This window comes from Falco biarmicus, chromosome 19, assembly GCF_023638135.1.
Source record: "Falco biarmicus isolate bFalBia1 chromosome 19, bFalBia1.pri, whole genome shotgun sequence".
In the NCBI taxonomy this organism is placed as follows: Eukaryota; Metazoa; Chordata; class Aves; order Falconiformes; family Falconidae; genus Falco; species Falco biarmicus.
Window position 1 is genome coordinate 5,237,165 of NC_079306.1, and position 15,074 is coordinate 5,252,238.

The following is a 15,074-nucleotide window of genomic DNA, read 5'->3' on the forward strand; positions in this document are numbered from 1 at the left end:
ATAATCCACTGCCCGCTGTAGTGACAAGCAGGAGCTGGGCAACCCCAAAGCACCATAAGGCCAGGCGCATTACTCCGTGCCTCAGTTTCCCTGTCTCCCCAAAGTGGTGGTTTCCTCCATCCCAGTTAGCTTTGGCACTGGCACAGCCGCACTTTTCCAAGCCTGCACAAGCCGCTGCCAGCTCGGGGAGCAGTGTGCCGTGCTGAGGAGGGCACCCAAGAGGAGGGCACCCAAGAGGAGGGCACCCAAGGCTGCGACGAGGGCGACAAGGGCAGGGCGAGCAGTGACTCAGGCTGCCCACACAGCACAGGCTGCTCGCACCGGCTCCGCGTTAACCCTTCGCACCGGACCTCGGCGACAACAAACTGCCGGGATCGGGCGATGCCGGAAGGATTACGCACCTTGGACAAACCCAGCAGGGCTGGATCCAGGAGGGATTTCATTTCCTGGGAAAAGCCACCACCAAACGCGGGTGGAGCAAACCATCCCCGTGCCAGAGGCACCCGCAAGCCATAAACACCCCGGTGCATTTAATCCCCATCTGCCAGAAGCGGCTCGGAAGCTTTGGAAAGCTCCGGCAACCTTTGTTCCGGGTGTCCCAGCGCCACTGGCACACGAAGCGCCCGATCAGCAGAAGGAAAATAAATAAACAGCCTCTCGCCACGCACGGGCACAGACCTGGTCCCCCACCCCGGAGCCAGCCTGTCCCTTGGCCCCGTCTCTCCGCTCGATATTCCTCAGGCTAAGGCTTCAGCCCGCCAGGACCGTGTTTGTTTTACACGGGTGGCACCAGGGACCTTTGCGCGACTTTCCGGAGCGGTGCCAGGAGGTGACACCTGCCTGGGGCGGCTGGGAGCGGAGCTGGCACGGCTGGTGCCCTGCCCTGCCTTGTGGGGAGGGAAACCGCAGCGGCCGGGCGGCGGAACAAGCTCCAAAGTTTTTTTCGGAAACCATCAGGAATTTAGTCGGGATTATTATCCCGGGGCTGGGGCTCAGGGAACCAGCCCTTTCCCAGCTCACACGCTGGTTGTGGGGCTGCACGGGAGCTCAGCAGCCCTCCTGGCTCCTGGTTTCCAAGCGCCCGAGGCGAGGACCAAAACACTATCCGTATTTCCAAGGGGTTTCTGGAACTGGCCCCTTCCCCAGGGTGCCGGGGCGCAGGAGGGCCAGGCACGGGCGTCCTCCGGGCTCTCATCCCACTCTGAAGCCCTACCACGGGCACACCAGCATCACGTCGGTCCATGACCGGCATTCCCAGCGCCGGTCCAACTCCAGGCTCAAAGAAGAGCGCTACGATCAGAAATACAACACAGACAGCTCCTCTGCGTCGGCTTCCCCTCAAACCCTCCCAGCCTGCCCTCCAAAACCCGTCCCAGAGCAGGCAGAACAGCCTTACCTCTCAGCCTGGCGAGGAAAATCCGTGGCCGGGCACATCCCGGCGGGCTGCGCCAGCCAGCCCCGCTGGCACAAAGCTCCCGCACCTTCCTGAAAGTTTCTTGAGCATCAAACAGCCACTGTGTCCCTAACCCGGCCGGCTGCGACGCTCGCCAGGCCAAACAAAGGGTGCAACCGGTGGCAGCGAAGGTTGGGGCGAGGGGGTGAGGAATCCCAGCTTGGAAACATTGTTCTGGTAACAAAGGCACAGTGTTCGCTCCGGCATGGCCCCGCGATTTCTATCCACCAACACGAAATTCTCGGCTGCCGCCAGTGCCGGGGAGCGGGCTCCAACGCGTGGCCCAGAGCGGGCTGTGCGGTGCCACCAGCCACCACGGAGCCCCTGCCCAGATCGCAGGGCAAACAAATCACCCCCCTCTCACCACGCGCGGGTCCCCTCGGCCAAGCCATCGCTGTGCTGCTCCCTCCTCCAGAGGAAAAGCACAAATCCACACCCAACGGGCAGCCACGCTACCGTTTATTTACAACGGTGGAAGAAACCCCCTTATAGCGGCGCTGGGGGCCGTCAGGAAAGCTGGCGCGAGGTGCCAGCTCCCCACATTCCCTCTGCTCCCATTTTTCCATTTATTTTCCTGATGGAGTAACGTACTGATTTATTTTCCTGCCTGTACGCCCTTTCAGCCGCTTCTGGAGGCAGCCAGGTGCCTCCAGGCCCTCCCGGTGAAAGCAAAGCAGGTTTCTTCCACGGTGTGTGTTTTACTACAAAGCCATGGGTTCCTCAACAGAGCAACCAGGGGGAAAAAAAAAGAACAAACCCCAAAGCCACAAACCCCAACCAGCCACACAGCAGCGAACTGCTCAGCGAAACACAGCGGGGCTCCCCGTGCCCCAGCTCGCAAAGAACACAGCTCTCCAACAGCAGTGGGCAGAGCTCCTTCCCGCAGGGGTTTCGGCAAGGTGGACAGCAGCTGGAAGAGGAGCCCCCGCCCCAGGATTTCCAGGGTTTGAGCAGACTGCAGCAGGCAGGGGCTCCCCTGGCTGAGCGGGGCCTGGGAGGCAGCGCAGACGCCAGAAACGCTGCAGAGCTGCACCCCCACAAATGAGCTCCGCCGGGCGTTAACACGCTCGTGTCGCAGCTTCACTGGCACCTCTCGGCCGCAGAGTGAGTGACGCTGCCCTGAATGCGCAGGCAGCGGGTTTGGTCGGGGCTTTTCGGTGTTTTTTCTTCTTTTTTGATGGGAGAAGGCAACGCACCGCTGCCACTGAAGCGACGCGGCCGCAGCGTGGCCCCGGCGGTGCCTCTGCAGACTGTTGCCGGTCCAAGCACACCGGTGGTTCTGGTGGGTTAATGGTAGCTCCCTCCTGAGCTCCGGGGTGCTGGTTTCCTCCCTCTTTTTTCCTCTCGGGGTTGTCTGATTTTCTGTTGCTCAAGTATCACAGCAGCATCCCAATGGAGGGCAGAGCCATCACAACAAAACCCGCCCGGTCCAGCTGGAAGGAGAAATTGTTAAGAAAGAATGTGGAACAAATCACACACAGCTGAGTTACAACCATCAGATCCTCCACCCGCAAAGCTCCTGGCCCGAATCCCACAGTGCCAGCTCCTTCACAGAGAGATGGAAACTGCTATTCCTGTGATATTTTCTTCCGGACAATGGACACGGGTTAACTACGATCCACGCTGGAGTTTTTCGGGTGACCGTAGTGCAAACCCAACACGCTGCAAACGGACGCTGCGCCGGGTGGTGTGACTGCTGGGGTGTCATTTCAATTAGTCATTGAAAGGTACTTACAAAGCGAGGCGAGAACCTCCTGACAAACTCGCGCTGAGCCAGGATTCTTCCCTGCCCAGGAGCACTCGTGAGGCCAACCTACAAAACAGGGAGGAGGAGGAGGATGATCGTATTTGTGACTTTTTCTTCGTGCAACAGAGCATGCGCATTGTAAGAGTGCAGGGGCATGCATCACCAGCTCCTAACAAGCTCGAAGAGCACAGTCAGGTGCATCTGTTGTCCAACGTGGGCATAAAAATTGTGTAAAACTTCAAATCAACTCACTCACCATCACCTGCCCACCCTCCTGGGCCTGGCACATGATGGCAGCAGCGGTGAAGTTGAAGTACGCAGCTTCAAGGGGCCGCGGGACACGTTACTCACTCCAAGATCTGAAACTTCAGGAAAATAGTTGCATTTCACCAAAGGGAAGTAAGGAGATGGGCAAAGAGGAGGATGGAACCTGGTGGCAAAGCCAGTCCTGTCAGCAGATCCCAGCCCTCTGCAGTTACAGACACCCAGACCCCCCGACACCCTGCCCAGTGCCCGGCGCGCTGGAATCTTGGCGACAAGGAGCAAGGACAGCAGAGCTACGGGACGCTTACGGGCAAGAACGAGCGTCGGGAGAGAAGACATTTCAAAACACAAGAAGACAGCGAGCGATCTGGAGCCACTGACACTGAACATCGCAGAGCCAAATGCCAAAATCCTCCGGGCGGGAAAGAACCGTCCAAAGCTCCGTGTCGAAGGCAGCACTAAGCACAACGAAGAAAGGGACAGCAGGGAAGTCTCGGATCGGGTATTCTCACCGGCGGACTGTGCCACAGAGGGACCCCAGCACCATCCTGACAACTGACAGCAGCAAGAACTGACTTCTGAAACATAAAAAGGGCACCGGGACGGGGAGGAGAGTCACGGAGTCATTTAGGTTGGAAAAGATCCGTAAGATCATCGAGTGCAGGCGTATTACAAGGCAACGGCAGGAAGGGGAAGGCAAAGCTGAGAGAAGCTGCAGAACAACCAGGAAACTGGGTGTCAGAAAAGCTCACAAAGCCAAGAAAGAGCATCTGTGTGCACGGGGAGGGGAGCGTCACAAGATAAAACATGAGGAACTCCTCGAGCTGGGCGGACAGTTAGGGCAGCCACGAGGAGAAGGCAGGAAACGGCAAAAGCAGGGACAATGCAACAGGAAGGAAAAGGCAAATCGGGAGGGAAAAGGCAAATCACAGGGTCAGACCTTCCAGCACCAGCGGTAAGCTCCAGCACAGGCAGAGCAAAGGTAGCAGCATGCCATGGAGCCCAGAAACAGGCTCAAACCCTGCAGACACAGATGCAAAGATTTGCTCCTGGTGAGCGTGGGACACGGCTTACTGGGAGCGCTGCAGTCCGGTCCTCCACAGCATTCCCCTTTATCAGCGCTGGGGGGGCAGGAGCCTGGCCCCCTCCCCACAACCAGCCATGCAGAACTGGGTAAATGCAGCTGGAATTGGGAGCCTCATCTAAAAGCAAAAAGAAAATGGGAGTATCATCAATGATTTTATGGCAAAGAGAACGCGAATGGGACAACTAAATGAGAGAACCCAGGCCTTTGCGTGCCCCGAGACACGAAGGGCAGCGTAGTGCACAGCGGCAGCGATCAGGGATAGCACAAAGCGGGGAGAAACGGCCCCAGCACCCCGCAGGCGGCAGCTGCCCCCCGATACTGATGCTCTCGCTGGAAAGCGTAGGGGTAACAGCACAGCACGGGCTGAGGCTGGCAGGCACGGCACAACAGGCGGCTGCCCCCCCCAAAGCCCCCAGCCCTCCCGGCACCCAAGCAGCACAGGGAAGGCCAGCAGCTTCCCACCGCTGCCTGTGCTGCCTCCGACAGCACCGAGCCGCTGCTTCTCCCCGTCACATTCCCTCCAGCTCTTATTCCCAGCACCCAGGTACCACCAGCTCCCGCCGGTGGCCCTTCTCGCCCCAGAACTCGCTGCATCAGGCCACGTGTCCCCGGCCCCCCCAGCCCAGCCCCTCCAGAGCTGCCTCGCACAGCACCAGCAGTCCCTGCGCTCACAACACACGCTCCCTACATACACTCAGGTGTCAGAGCCCCCACGCTCAATGCTCGGGGACCCCCCCCTTCCCCTCAATACTCCCCTGGCACAGGCTTCACGCCAGCATTTCCCCCCCAGGCTGCTCCTGCGTACCCCGCAGGGCACCCCACAAACCAAAGAACCCCCCCCGGCTTCAGTGACTGCTGCCGGCAGGAGACCCCGGGCCCAGCCACCAGCACTGCCCCAGCCCAATGATACCTCCCGAGCCTCAGCTGCAGACCCTGCCTGTCCCCCCCACCCCACAAAGCCCATTCTTAAGACACCCCCGCCCCCGGCACCGCTCTGACCCACACAGGGCCCTCCCCCTGCCCCCAAAATCCCATCACAGCCCTCCCCTACCCCACAGACACCCCCACCGCCAGCTCTCCCCCTCCACAGGCCCTTCTCTGCCCCACAGACCCCCCAGTTCTCCCCCTCCACGGGCCCTCTCCTGCCCCACAGGCCCCCCAGTTCCCCCGCTCCATGGGCCCTCCCCTGCCCCACAGGCCCCGCAGTTCCCCCTCTCCAGAGATCCTCCACAGCTCCTCCCCTCCACAGGCCCTCCATTGCCCCACAGATGCCCCACAGACCTCCCCCAGCCCCCCCCGCATGGGCCCTTCCCTGTCCCACAGCCCCCCCTCAAGCTCCCCCCCTCCATAAGCCCTACCCCGTCCCACAGGCCCCCCAGCTCCCCCCCTCCACAAGCCCTCCCCTGTCCCACAGACCCCCCAGTTCCCCCCCCCTCCACAAGCCCACCCCCGCCCCACAGACCCCCTCCCTCCCCCAGCCCTCCATGGGCTCTCCCTGCCCCACAGACCCCAGTTCTCCCCCTTCATGGGCCCTCCCCTACCCCACGGGCCCCCCTGCCCCATTGCGACCCCCGGCAGAGCGCGGAGCCACCGGAAGTGCCCCCTGACCGGAAGCGCCCGCTGACCGGAAGCGATGGCGGCGGCGGCCCCGAGGCATGCCGGGAGCTGCAGTTTGGCCCCCCCCTTCCGCGCATGCGCAGGGCGGCCCCGCCCGCCGCGGCCTGCAGGGGCGCGCGCAGCCAGCGCCTGGCGTTCAAACAGCGCCCCGCCGTGGCCGGGGGCGTGTGGCCTGTAGGGGGCCCGGGGCCTTCACCCGGCCTCGCTGGGGCTCTGAGGCCTCCGGGGGGCCCCGGGGCCTTCACCTGGCCTCGCTGGAGCCCTGCTGTCCCCAGAGAGCCCTGAGGCCTTCACTTGGCCCTGCCATGGCTGGCAGGGGTCCAGCTGCCCCCAGAGAGCCCCAGGAACTTCACTGGGCTTTGCCGTTGGGTTTATGTTTGGGATGAGAGTGTGGAGTTTTGGGGAGAGAAAGTGAAGTGCCCCGCTCTTTGGGGGCTGCTGAGGGAAGGGGGCTGCTGCCAATGCTTTCAGTCCTGGCCACCGCTGGAGCCACAGCTGGGGGATCTGTGTTGGGCCCGGGCTCTGTTTTGTACTTGCGTTAAAAGTTCTAGGGGGGCTGAAAGACCAAAAGAGGGGTCCCAGATGGAGCAAAAGGCATACAGAGTCCTTGGGGGCACAAGAAAAGCCAGCAGATGAGTTGTGGGGGAACCCAAAGGCTCCTAAAGCCGTTCCAGAGACAAAGGAAAGCTTGGGGAGGAAGCCAGGAGCGTGAGACGGGATCTAAGCAGAGAACCTCAGCTCTCATGGGGCAAGGGGCTGAATAGAGGCACCCTAATTAGCAGGGAGGACAAAAAGAGTGCTCTGAGGGAGAAAAACACCTGAGGAGGGACCCACCCAGCACCATCCATGACCCACCCAAACCCCCAGGACCCTTCTAGTAGCCCCAATTCCTTCCCAGATCCTCACCACCCTCAGAAGTCCCCCTGTACCCACCCAGAGCCCCTCAGTATCCCCCCATTACCCTCCAGAGCCCCTAGTACATCACAGAGCCACCTGGGACCCTCCAACATCCTCCTGGACCCTCCCAGAGCCCCTCAGCATCCCCCCAAGACCCTCCCAGAGCCCCTAGTACATCACAGAGCCACCCGGGACCCTCCAATGTGTGAGCGCTGGAGACTTGTTCGGTTCCCCCACCTCCCCCAAGGTGGCCATGGCATCACAATGCAAGGAAACAGGAAAGTGATTCTCAAGGTGAGTTTCCCCACTGAAACAAACGAGAAGGTGGGGTTTTTTAAAGCCTACGGTCAATACAAACATGTAAAGAAAAAAGTTAGGTGACTTTGCAGCATCAGCCAAAAGGTTTGACACGGAAACCTTTGGGACGGGTTCTGGCATCCCTGTCAGGAAAAAGCGTTGCGTGCGGTGGCGGGTTGTGTTGTACGGGCACGGTGGCAGCATCAGTGTTTCAATATCATCATCACAGGAACCTGCCCCAGCCTGGGGCCGGGTACGGGCGCGGTGATCCGTATCCTCCGTTCCCAACTCCTCAGCACCGCTTGGAGAGACACGGTCATCTGTGGGGAGGTTTTGTGAGACTCCTCACGCATTGGCTGGAATTCCCTCTGCCACCCATTCCTGCCTCCAGAGACCAAAGAGCGGACTTTTGGGCAGTGAAACCGATTTATTTTTCAAAGAAAGTCTGCAACTTCATCAACATGGCACAGAGCTAACGTGAGAGCTGTGTCATCGTGGCAGTACTCGGTGCTCAACTGGAGAGAGGAAAACACTATCCCTGTTGTAACGGTAGGTGATCTCCGTTACAAATGTATGTATCGCAATCTCACTCTTAAAAAAAAAAAACCCAACAAAAACACTTTTTTCCCCCCAAAGAAGTCATGAGGTGCCTGTAAATCACCCTCAGAATTCCTCCTACGCACAGGTCTCCCTCCCAGCCTGATCTAACAGGAGGACGTTGCCCACAGAGCCAAAAAATGATTCTTGAAGTCAGTAGATCTGTGCAAGCGTAGCATCAGTGGTGTAACTGAGGGCTCACCAGTCCTCGCTGCGGCGCGGGCTCCGTCTAGATGAGCGGGTAAGAGGCGTAACTGGCGATACCGCAATGGTTCGCGTGGTTTCTCGACATGCGGATATAGCCCTGGTCACCAAAATGCACACCCCAGCTTTTGGGACAGGAGACAGACAGACAGGAGAAAAATTAAATTCCTTTTTCTGCAAGCGAAGCAGCAGCTTTAGCAACATCACAGCATCGAAGCGTTGGCGTTAAATGCTTCTAATCCCGTCTTAGGTTATGGCAATTGACGTAAGGGGAACTTGAGGGGGGGTGTAAGTGTATTTTAGTTGTGTTTAAAGTTCTGTGGTGCTGCTGGGGTGACGTCAAGGTGCTTTGACACGATGAAGCACGAATCCCTGGGTGGAAGGACTGATACCATCACCCAGCTCTATCAACACCCTTAAGGAACCGTGAGGGTGGGCAGCAGGGGGGGTGCCCTATAGATCCCGAGCCTATAGATCCCGAGGGTTCCGTGATGCACGGTTGTGCCTTTACCTGTTTTTCACCAGCCAGTAATCCTTCTCGTTCAGGGTGCCGTAGCCGATTACCACGACGGCGTGATTCACCTCCTGCGTGCACTGGGGGTCATCGTACACCCCTGGAAAAAACCAAGGAGTTGGGAAGCACGGCAGCAGACCTCGCCCGTGAGCCGAAGCCGACCGTCAGCACCGTCAGCAACGCTGCTGTCTCGGTGTGGTTGGGTCATATCAATGCCTTCACCCAGGGGTTAAGCCCCAACCCGCCACTTGTCACCGGCTTTACGTGCAGAAGGACACGGGGGGCTGTGGAGAGGATCTCTGGGGTACAAGGACGTACCTGACTTGTACAAGAAGAAGGTGGGCTGGGTGGCGTCAATGGCGACGGAGACGGGTCCGATGTTGGCGACAGCATCTTTCAGGGCGGCTTCGTCAGCGTATGGGAGCTCGACGTACTTGGAGCAGGTGGCGGCGCGTGCGGACGCGTTGTACTGACACGTCCCGTTCTGGGGGGAGCGACGGGGACGGGAGAAGAGGAGCATGAGGGATCCACCAGGAACAGCTCAAGACCTTCGGGTATTGGTTTTCTACAGCTCTCTGTTACTCTGTGCTACCCCGTTCTTCTCCCTGAGCACCGTCTCTTGGAAAAGACACCTGGAAGGACCCGAAGGGACCATCCTACCCATCTCACTTCCCCACGCCAAGAGCAGCCAAACCATCACAATGGAACCCTCAGCCTTTTTTCTAGAAACCTCTGGTGACATCACTTCTACCACTTCCCTAGAGAAACTTCCTCAGCCTTCCCACCTGAAGTCTCAGGTTTAACCTGAATTTATTTCAGCCCAGGGCTTCTCACTCTCCCTGCAGACACAGAGAACAGCATCTCGTGTCCCTGTAGCTGCTTTAGGCAGGTCTGAGGGCTCCTATTCCACCGTCCTTCCTTGGGCTGAGCTGCTGGTCCTCTGACCTCTCTCCACAAGCCATCTTTTCAAGACACCAGGTAATTTCAGGGCATCTCTTGACTCTGGCCATCAAGACTTTAGGATCTTTCTTTTCTCATGGCTTTCCTTACGACCTCGCAGCTGTCACACAGCATCTGTTACAGGTAATGCTTAAAAACAATGGTTTGCACATCGTTCCCTGGAAACCTCAGCCCACTGACATGGTAGAAATATCGATATCCCGTTTGGAAAGTGTAGGAGATTAAATAATACAGAGAGCTGAGGCGAGGAGCCAGGACTCCTGTCCCATTTTTCCCTTCCGTATAGTACGTTGCCTAATCATTTATGTAGGACTGAAATAACCACGTAGGAATTCTGGCTGCCAGTCCAGTCATTCACCTATGAGTAAAAAACATCTAAAAGTCCCTTCCCTGGGTTTGAAAGAATCAAGGGCAAAGGCTGAGGAGGTGACACGAGCCCTGGTGGAAACCAAGGCAGAGGGAAATCAGTGGGAGAGGAGGAGAACGGTGCCTACGCCGCAAAGCAGAGCGACCGGCCGCGTTGCTTCTAGCCCCAAGTGCTTCTCACGTGCTGCCACGGTCTGACGCCTACCTGAGCTGTGTAGGGGTAGGAGTCGTCCGAGTCAATCCCTTGGTTGTCGATGATGTACTGGAAAGCTCTGGTCATGAAACCTCCGCTGCAACCTTTGTTCCCGTACATCATGGAGCAGTCGACGAGGTTCTGGGCGCTCAGGGACACCAGCTTCCCTGTCTTCAGCTTCACCTGGCCTTCGAGGGCTCCCACGGCACTGAACGCCCAGCACGACCCACACGCACCCTGCAAAAGCCCCGGAGACATTCAGAGTGAGCACGGCACCCAGCCACGAAGAGCCACAGGGAGAGAGCTCCGCACCTGGTTCTTCACATCCGTGACGCATCCCTTCTCCCTCCAGTCCACCGTGTCCGGGACTTCTCTGCCAGGACGCGGCCGGTACGTGGAGCTCAGCTTCGGCCGGGAAGCAACGTTCAGCCCGGTTAACAGAGCCGCCACTTCCTTGCTGGTCTGGTGGGAAAAGGAAACACCCGCTCATGATCTCCTGGTCTCTTAAGTCCTGCACGGGGGGTGTCGGAGGTGGATTTCCCTGAGCTACAGGAGTTGGCAGGTTTGCAGCGTCCTGGGCTTTTTATTTTTCACATCTAATTTCCAGCCGTTCGTTGGGAAGGGCAAGATTTCTCGGCAAGGACCAGAAATCCCTGGAAGCTGGTGTTTCATTAACCAACGCTACAACCTTGGGACATTGAAGAGGGATGATTTGCAAACATATATAATGACCAGGATCAGGTCTGCGTGCCCCGTATGCTGCGTTAAGGAGATGTTTCCTCACACCAGATTGCCTCACGCTGGCAGGTCGAGCACAGGAACGTCAGAGCAGTTTGTCCACAGCTGCGGGAGTCCACAAGAGGATGGGTCCAGAAGGGTGTCTGGGAGTTTTTTCCACCCCTGACCCACGTCTATTCCTTAAATCAACCTCGTGGGTAATTAGAGACAAAGAGAAGACCCTTCTCAGCAGCACAACTGGCACCTACCATGTCCCCCAGGTGGTTCATGCCCAGCTCATAGGAGTGCAGCCCCAGGGAGTGCTCCAGATTATGCAGCGTCACCAGTCGCAAGTTCCTCTCCCATGTCGCCCGCCGCTCCTCTTCCTCTCTCTGCCATGAAAAGCAGCCCCGTGACGTGCACCAACGCCCCCCGCAGCCATTTCATCCCGTTTTATCCCACCAAAAGCTGTCGGGAGCCCCTGCCAAACCACCCCTGGGAGCTGTCAGCTCTTCTCCCCGCTGCGCGATGCTCACGCCAGAGCAGCACCCAGCAGCTCAGCACCCCGAGCTGCCTCCACCCCCCCAGGATGCCCCTACCTTGTGGTGGTACTCCTTGCCGTAGGTTTTCTTCCAGAGCTGCCAGTGCCACTCCAGCGTGGGGTCAGGGAGTCCCAGTGCCACTGCGAGCGTGGCCAGGAAGGCGATGGAAGCCAGGAGCTTCATCCTGCTTAGCTGGGACTGGGGAGCCGAAGGCTCAGCGCTGGAGCCGTGCTTGACCCCTTAGTGACAAAGCCGGTTTGGTCAGGGAGGCAGGACGGTGATGACATCCTTGACCTGGCCTGCCTGGCATGCCCTTGGTGGGGTTTCTACACTGGTGCTGCCACCAGCTCCTGTCCTGCCTGCCCAGACCAGCACCAGCGCCGCCCGCCCCACACTCTGGCCTCGTACCCCCAGCCCCTGCGAGACGGGGAGAGAAATAAATCCCAGCCAGGACTGGGGAACTTCCCCGGGAGGGAGAAGCCTGCAGGACCCAACTCCTGCCCTCGTGGACACGGACACGCAGGGACGCATCCGGACACACGCCTCGTCTGACGGTGCCACCCTGCCCGAGAAACTCTCCCTGAAGGAGGTTTACACATCACCTGGTCAAGCGGCTGTTTGGAGAAATCTGTGTTTTCCAGCACCCTAAAAATAATAATAATAAAAAAAAAATTTTAAAAAAATCCTATTTTGATCTAAGCAGCTCCCAGCAGCTCTTGAGGACGGGCTACTACACATGGTGCAACTACCCAGAGAGGACTTGGAGGAGATTAAAGGTAAGATGGAGTCAGAGTCAACAAGAAATATTGCTCCTTCAGTTTTACTTCCTCAAAGCTCAGCCCTCCCAGAGGGCTGTCAAAATCCCAAAGCACCCAACGTACCTGAGAAGACGTCTTCTGACCTCCAGCTCCACGGCAGCCTGCCTGGATGGGGTAGGGGGGATGCTGGGGACAAACCCAGCACCCCCTCAGCACCAGGACCCCCAGGACCTCCTGCACACGGCAACTGAACTCGTCGCACAAATCACGAGTCAGGAAATGAGGAAATGCTCTGATTTCATTTTCACTTAGCCGGGAACTGGGCTTACTGGGCTGGTCGTGGGGTTATTTGAAGCAGAAGCATCGATGCCAACAGAAAATAATTGCAGATGAGAGTTTCTTATTTCCAGCACCCCACAAATGAGTGGTGAGGCTCTTGTGGTGGTTTATGGGGCTGGGGGGCAGGAGCAGGGGTAACGCTCCTCCGATAACGATTTTTGCATTTTTTTCGCTTGGTGCTGAGCTGAGAGACAGGATGAGGTCAAGCACGGAGCCTTGCTGCTGGTTTCACCTGAGCTCCCGTCTCACCGCAGCACCCACCAAACCAAAGCCAACGGTTAGCATAAGAAAAAAAAATAAATATCACATTTATTTACTTTTTGGTGAGGCAGCGTGGGCAGGGAGGCATGGTTTAAATATAGTCGGGGCTGGAGCCGAGCTGGCCGGCCTCGGCGTTGCATGGGCAGCAGGAGACTCGTTTCATGCATCCGTGACGCATCCCTTCTCCCTCCAGTCCACCGTTACGTTGCGGTCAGGCTGAAAACAGGGTCGGCGATGTCTTCAGCTGCCTGGAAATTGGGCTCCAGCCTCAGGTCAGGGCATCCCCTGGGATCCCATGAAGGACAGGCAGGCGGGAGGGTGCGTTTGGTACCACCACGGAACACCGCGGGATATAAAAAGGCTGCAAGAAACCATCTTCGAAGAGAAGAGGAGGAAGCAAAACAGCATCTCAAGGGCTTTGAAGATGCAGTTGAGTCAATTTCTAAATAGCTGCCAGAGATTGCAGAAGTTCTGAATATTTCTGAAATAATTCCCAACAGATTAGTCCTTATTAGTGGGTAAGTTCCTGGAGAGGGTGAAGGAGACGGTCATCCTTGACGAGATGCTTGAACAAGCCAACTGCGGTCGCTCCGTCATTTCTGCTGCAGACCTGCAGAAAGGGGACGGCGTTCCCGAGGGAGGGAAGGCTGGCACTGAGCCAGCACACTCCAGCCCAACGGGGGGACTGGTGGCATCTCAAGAGCTTGTCCTAAAAGCATGGAACCCCTCTGGATCGGGGGCGGGGGGGGAAGCACCATAGTTCCCACGGTTCCTGGCCATCCTGGTACAGCCCCGGTCACCATAACACCCACCCCCACTTCTGGAAGAAGAAAGCAGCAATAATTAGACAACAGGAGGTGATAGTCTCCTTCCATACCACCCCTCTCCCTTAATTTTTTCTTTCCCCAGCAGCCACGGGAATAACCAAATTTGCATCTTTTGGCCAAAAAGACTGACCCTCCTGACCGCTTCCCTGCCGGATTCCGTGCTGCTAACACTCCGAAGGCGGGGGCAGAGGAAAAAAGCTGGTTTTTTATGTGCTGGAGCGAGTAAAAGCCACCGGGAAAATACCAGATAAAGGAGAATGAATTGGTTTTATCTATTAAAAATACATTTATTGTTTGTTCAGTCCTACCAAGGCCAGAGATGAGAGACAGACAAGGAAACCAGGGGGGTTTAGCCCAGCTCCGACGTGAGGATAAAGCAGCTTCATTGACAGAACTGCCCACAGTTGGGTTTTGTTGTTGTTGGTTTTAAAAAAGATAAAGTTTGCCGTTGCTGAACGTAGCTTTGCTGACGTGGCAGGGGTTTTTATTTTCCAAAGACGTCTCTGACCGAGCAGGACTTATTTCAACACTTTGTTACTTCTTGTTCTGCATTTTCAATGGTGAAAAACATGTTCACAAATAAATTTTAACGCTGGGGCAGCCGGGTTGCAATGAGCCTTGAGGGATGGGACACGGGAGGGGGTTCGCCACCGCTGCGCCCCACCAAACCCACTCGGTTTCTGCCTCCGAGAAGCACCAGCCCTTTGTGCTGACTCAGCACCCAGGACCACTGGGAACCCTGGAGTCCCCCCCAGCAGAAATCCTGTGTAACGAGTCAGGCGGGAGCAGTTTGGGTGACCGATGCCCAGTGGGGTTTGCAGGGCTCCATGGAGCAGCTTCGTCCCGCTCAGCCGGGACTGGGGAGGCAGCGCCAGGTCCCGGCTGGGGGGTCTTACACCCCCACTGACTCTCCAAGCCACCACCAGCCCCTTGGTGCCTTTTTCCCAGACGGGGGGCTCGCTCCGGTCGCACCAGGGTAACCCTGACACCGGGTCAGACCCTTCCAACACTCACATCCACACCCCCAAAGAAAGTCTTTTCTAAGAAAACTTTACGCATCCCCAAATATTCCCTCTGGAGCTTTCCGTTTCCATCGCTGTGGCAGCTCTTGAGGAAAAGGAGCAGCGAGGGGGATGCACCAAGGAGGTGGAGATGCGCTCTGTCCCCCAGGTGAGTGCGAAAAGGACCGGTTTTCCATGTTCTCCAGCCAAAAACGACGCCAGGGAGATGGCACCTGCCTGCCGGCTGCGGGGCAGCACCCAGGGAGCCCAGCTCTGGCACCAGGGGGTCCCTCCGCTCGTGGAAATGCTCCCACCGCTCTTCCTTTTGGCAGCGTTCTGGTCCTGAACCACCCTGAGGGCTCATCCTGGCAGCCCGGGGAGTCAACCAGCATCCCAGCCCCTCTCCATCACCCCCCAGGCCCTTCGCCACCCA

At 57.8% G+C, this 15,074-nt stretch overlaps 1 protein-coding gene and 1 long non-coding RNA gene across 5 annotated transcripts; one reads left to right on the forward strand and one right to left on the reverse strand.

The window, feature by feature from the left end:
• Nucleotides 1–7,769: 7,769 nt before the first annotated feature.
• CTSS (cathepsin S) lies at nucleotides 7,770–12,463 on the reverse strand. Of its 4 annotated transcripts, none has more exons than XM_056322320.1 (9): nucleotides 12,335–12,463; nucleotides 12,058–12,097; nucleotides 11,513–11,653; nucleotides 11,183–11,305; nucleotides 10,509–10,658; nucleotides 10,209–10,433; nucleotides 8,996–9,161; nucleotides 8,675–8,777; nucleotides 7,770–8,288 (listed from the first exon to the last, which is right to left on the reverse strand). In XM_056322320.1, the coding sequence occupies exons 3-9, from the start codon at nucleotides 11,636–11,638 to the stop codon at nucleotides 8,189–8,191; spliced, it is 993 nt and encodes a 330-aa protein (XP_056178295.1). In that variant the 5' UTR covers nucleotides 11,639–11,653; nucleotides 12,058–12,097; nucleotides 12,335–12,463; the 3' UTR covers nucleotides 7,770–8,188. The 4 variants fall into 4 exon arrangements, with proteins under 4 accessions (XP_056178295.1, XP_056178293.1, XP_056178294.1 ...); XM_056322318.1 differs by having other exon boundaries at nucleotides 11,513–11,694; nucleotides 12,335–12,457; XM_056322319.1 differs by lacking the exon at nucleotides 12,058–12,097 and having other exon boundaries at nucleotides 12,337–12,463.
• A 6-nt stretch (nucleotides 12,464–12,469) lies between these two features.
• On the forward strand, nucleotides 12,470–14,100 carry LOC130141382 (uncharacterized). The gene is made up of 2 exons (XR_008819053.1): nucleotides 12,470–12,829; nucleotides 13,007–14,100. It is a non-coding gene; the product is annotated as an uncharacterized LOC130141382 (long non-coding RNA).
• The last annotated feature ends 974 nt before the right edge of the window (nucleotides 14,101–15,074 follow it).

Excerpts from the sequence above, each read along its gene's own strand:
- CTSS (XM_056322319.1), bottom strand. The coding sequence starts at position 11,638 with ATGAAGCTCCTGGCTTCCATCGCCTTCCTGGCCACGCTCGCAGTGGCA. Across the intron at positions 11,306-11,512 it reads GCAAGGAGTACCACCACAAG|AGAGAGGAAGAGGAGCGGCG; the intron begins GTAGGGGCATCC and ends TTTTCATGGCAG. Across the intron at positions 10,659-11,182 it reads TGAACCACCTGGGGGACATG|ACCAGCAAGGAAGTGGCGGC; the intron begins GTAGGTGCCAGT and ends TTTTCCCACCAG.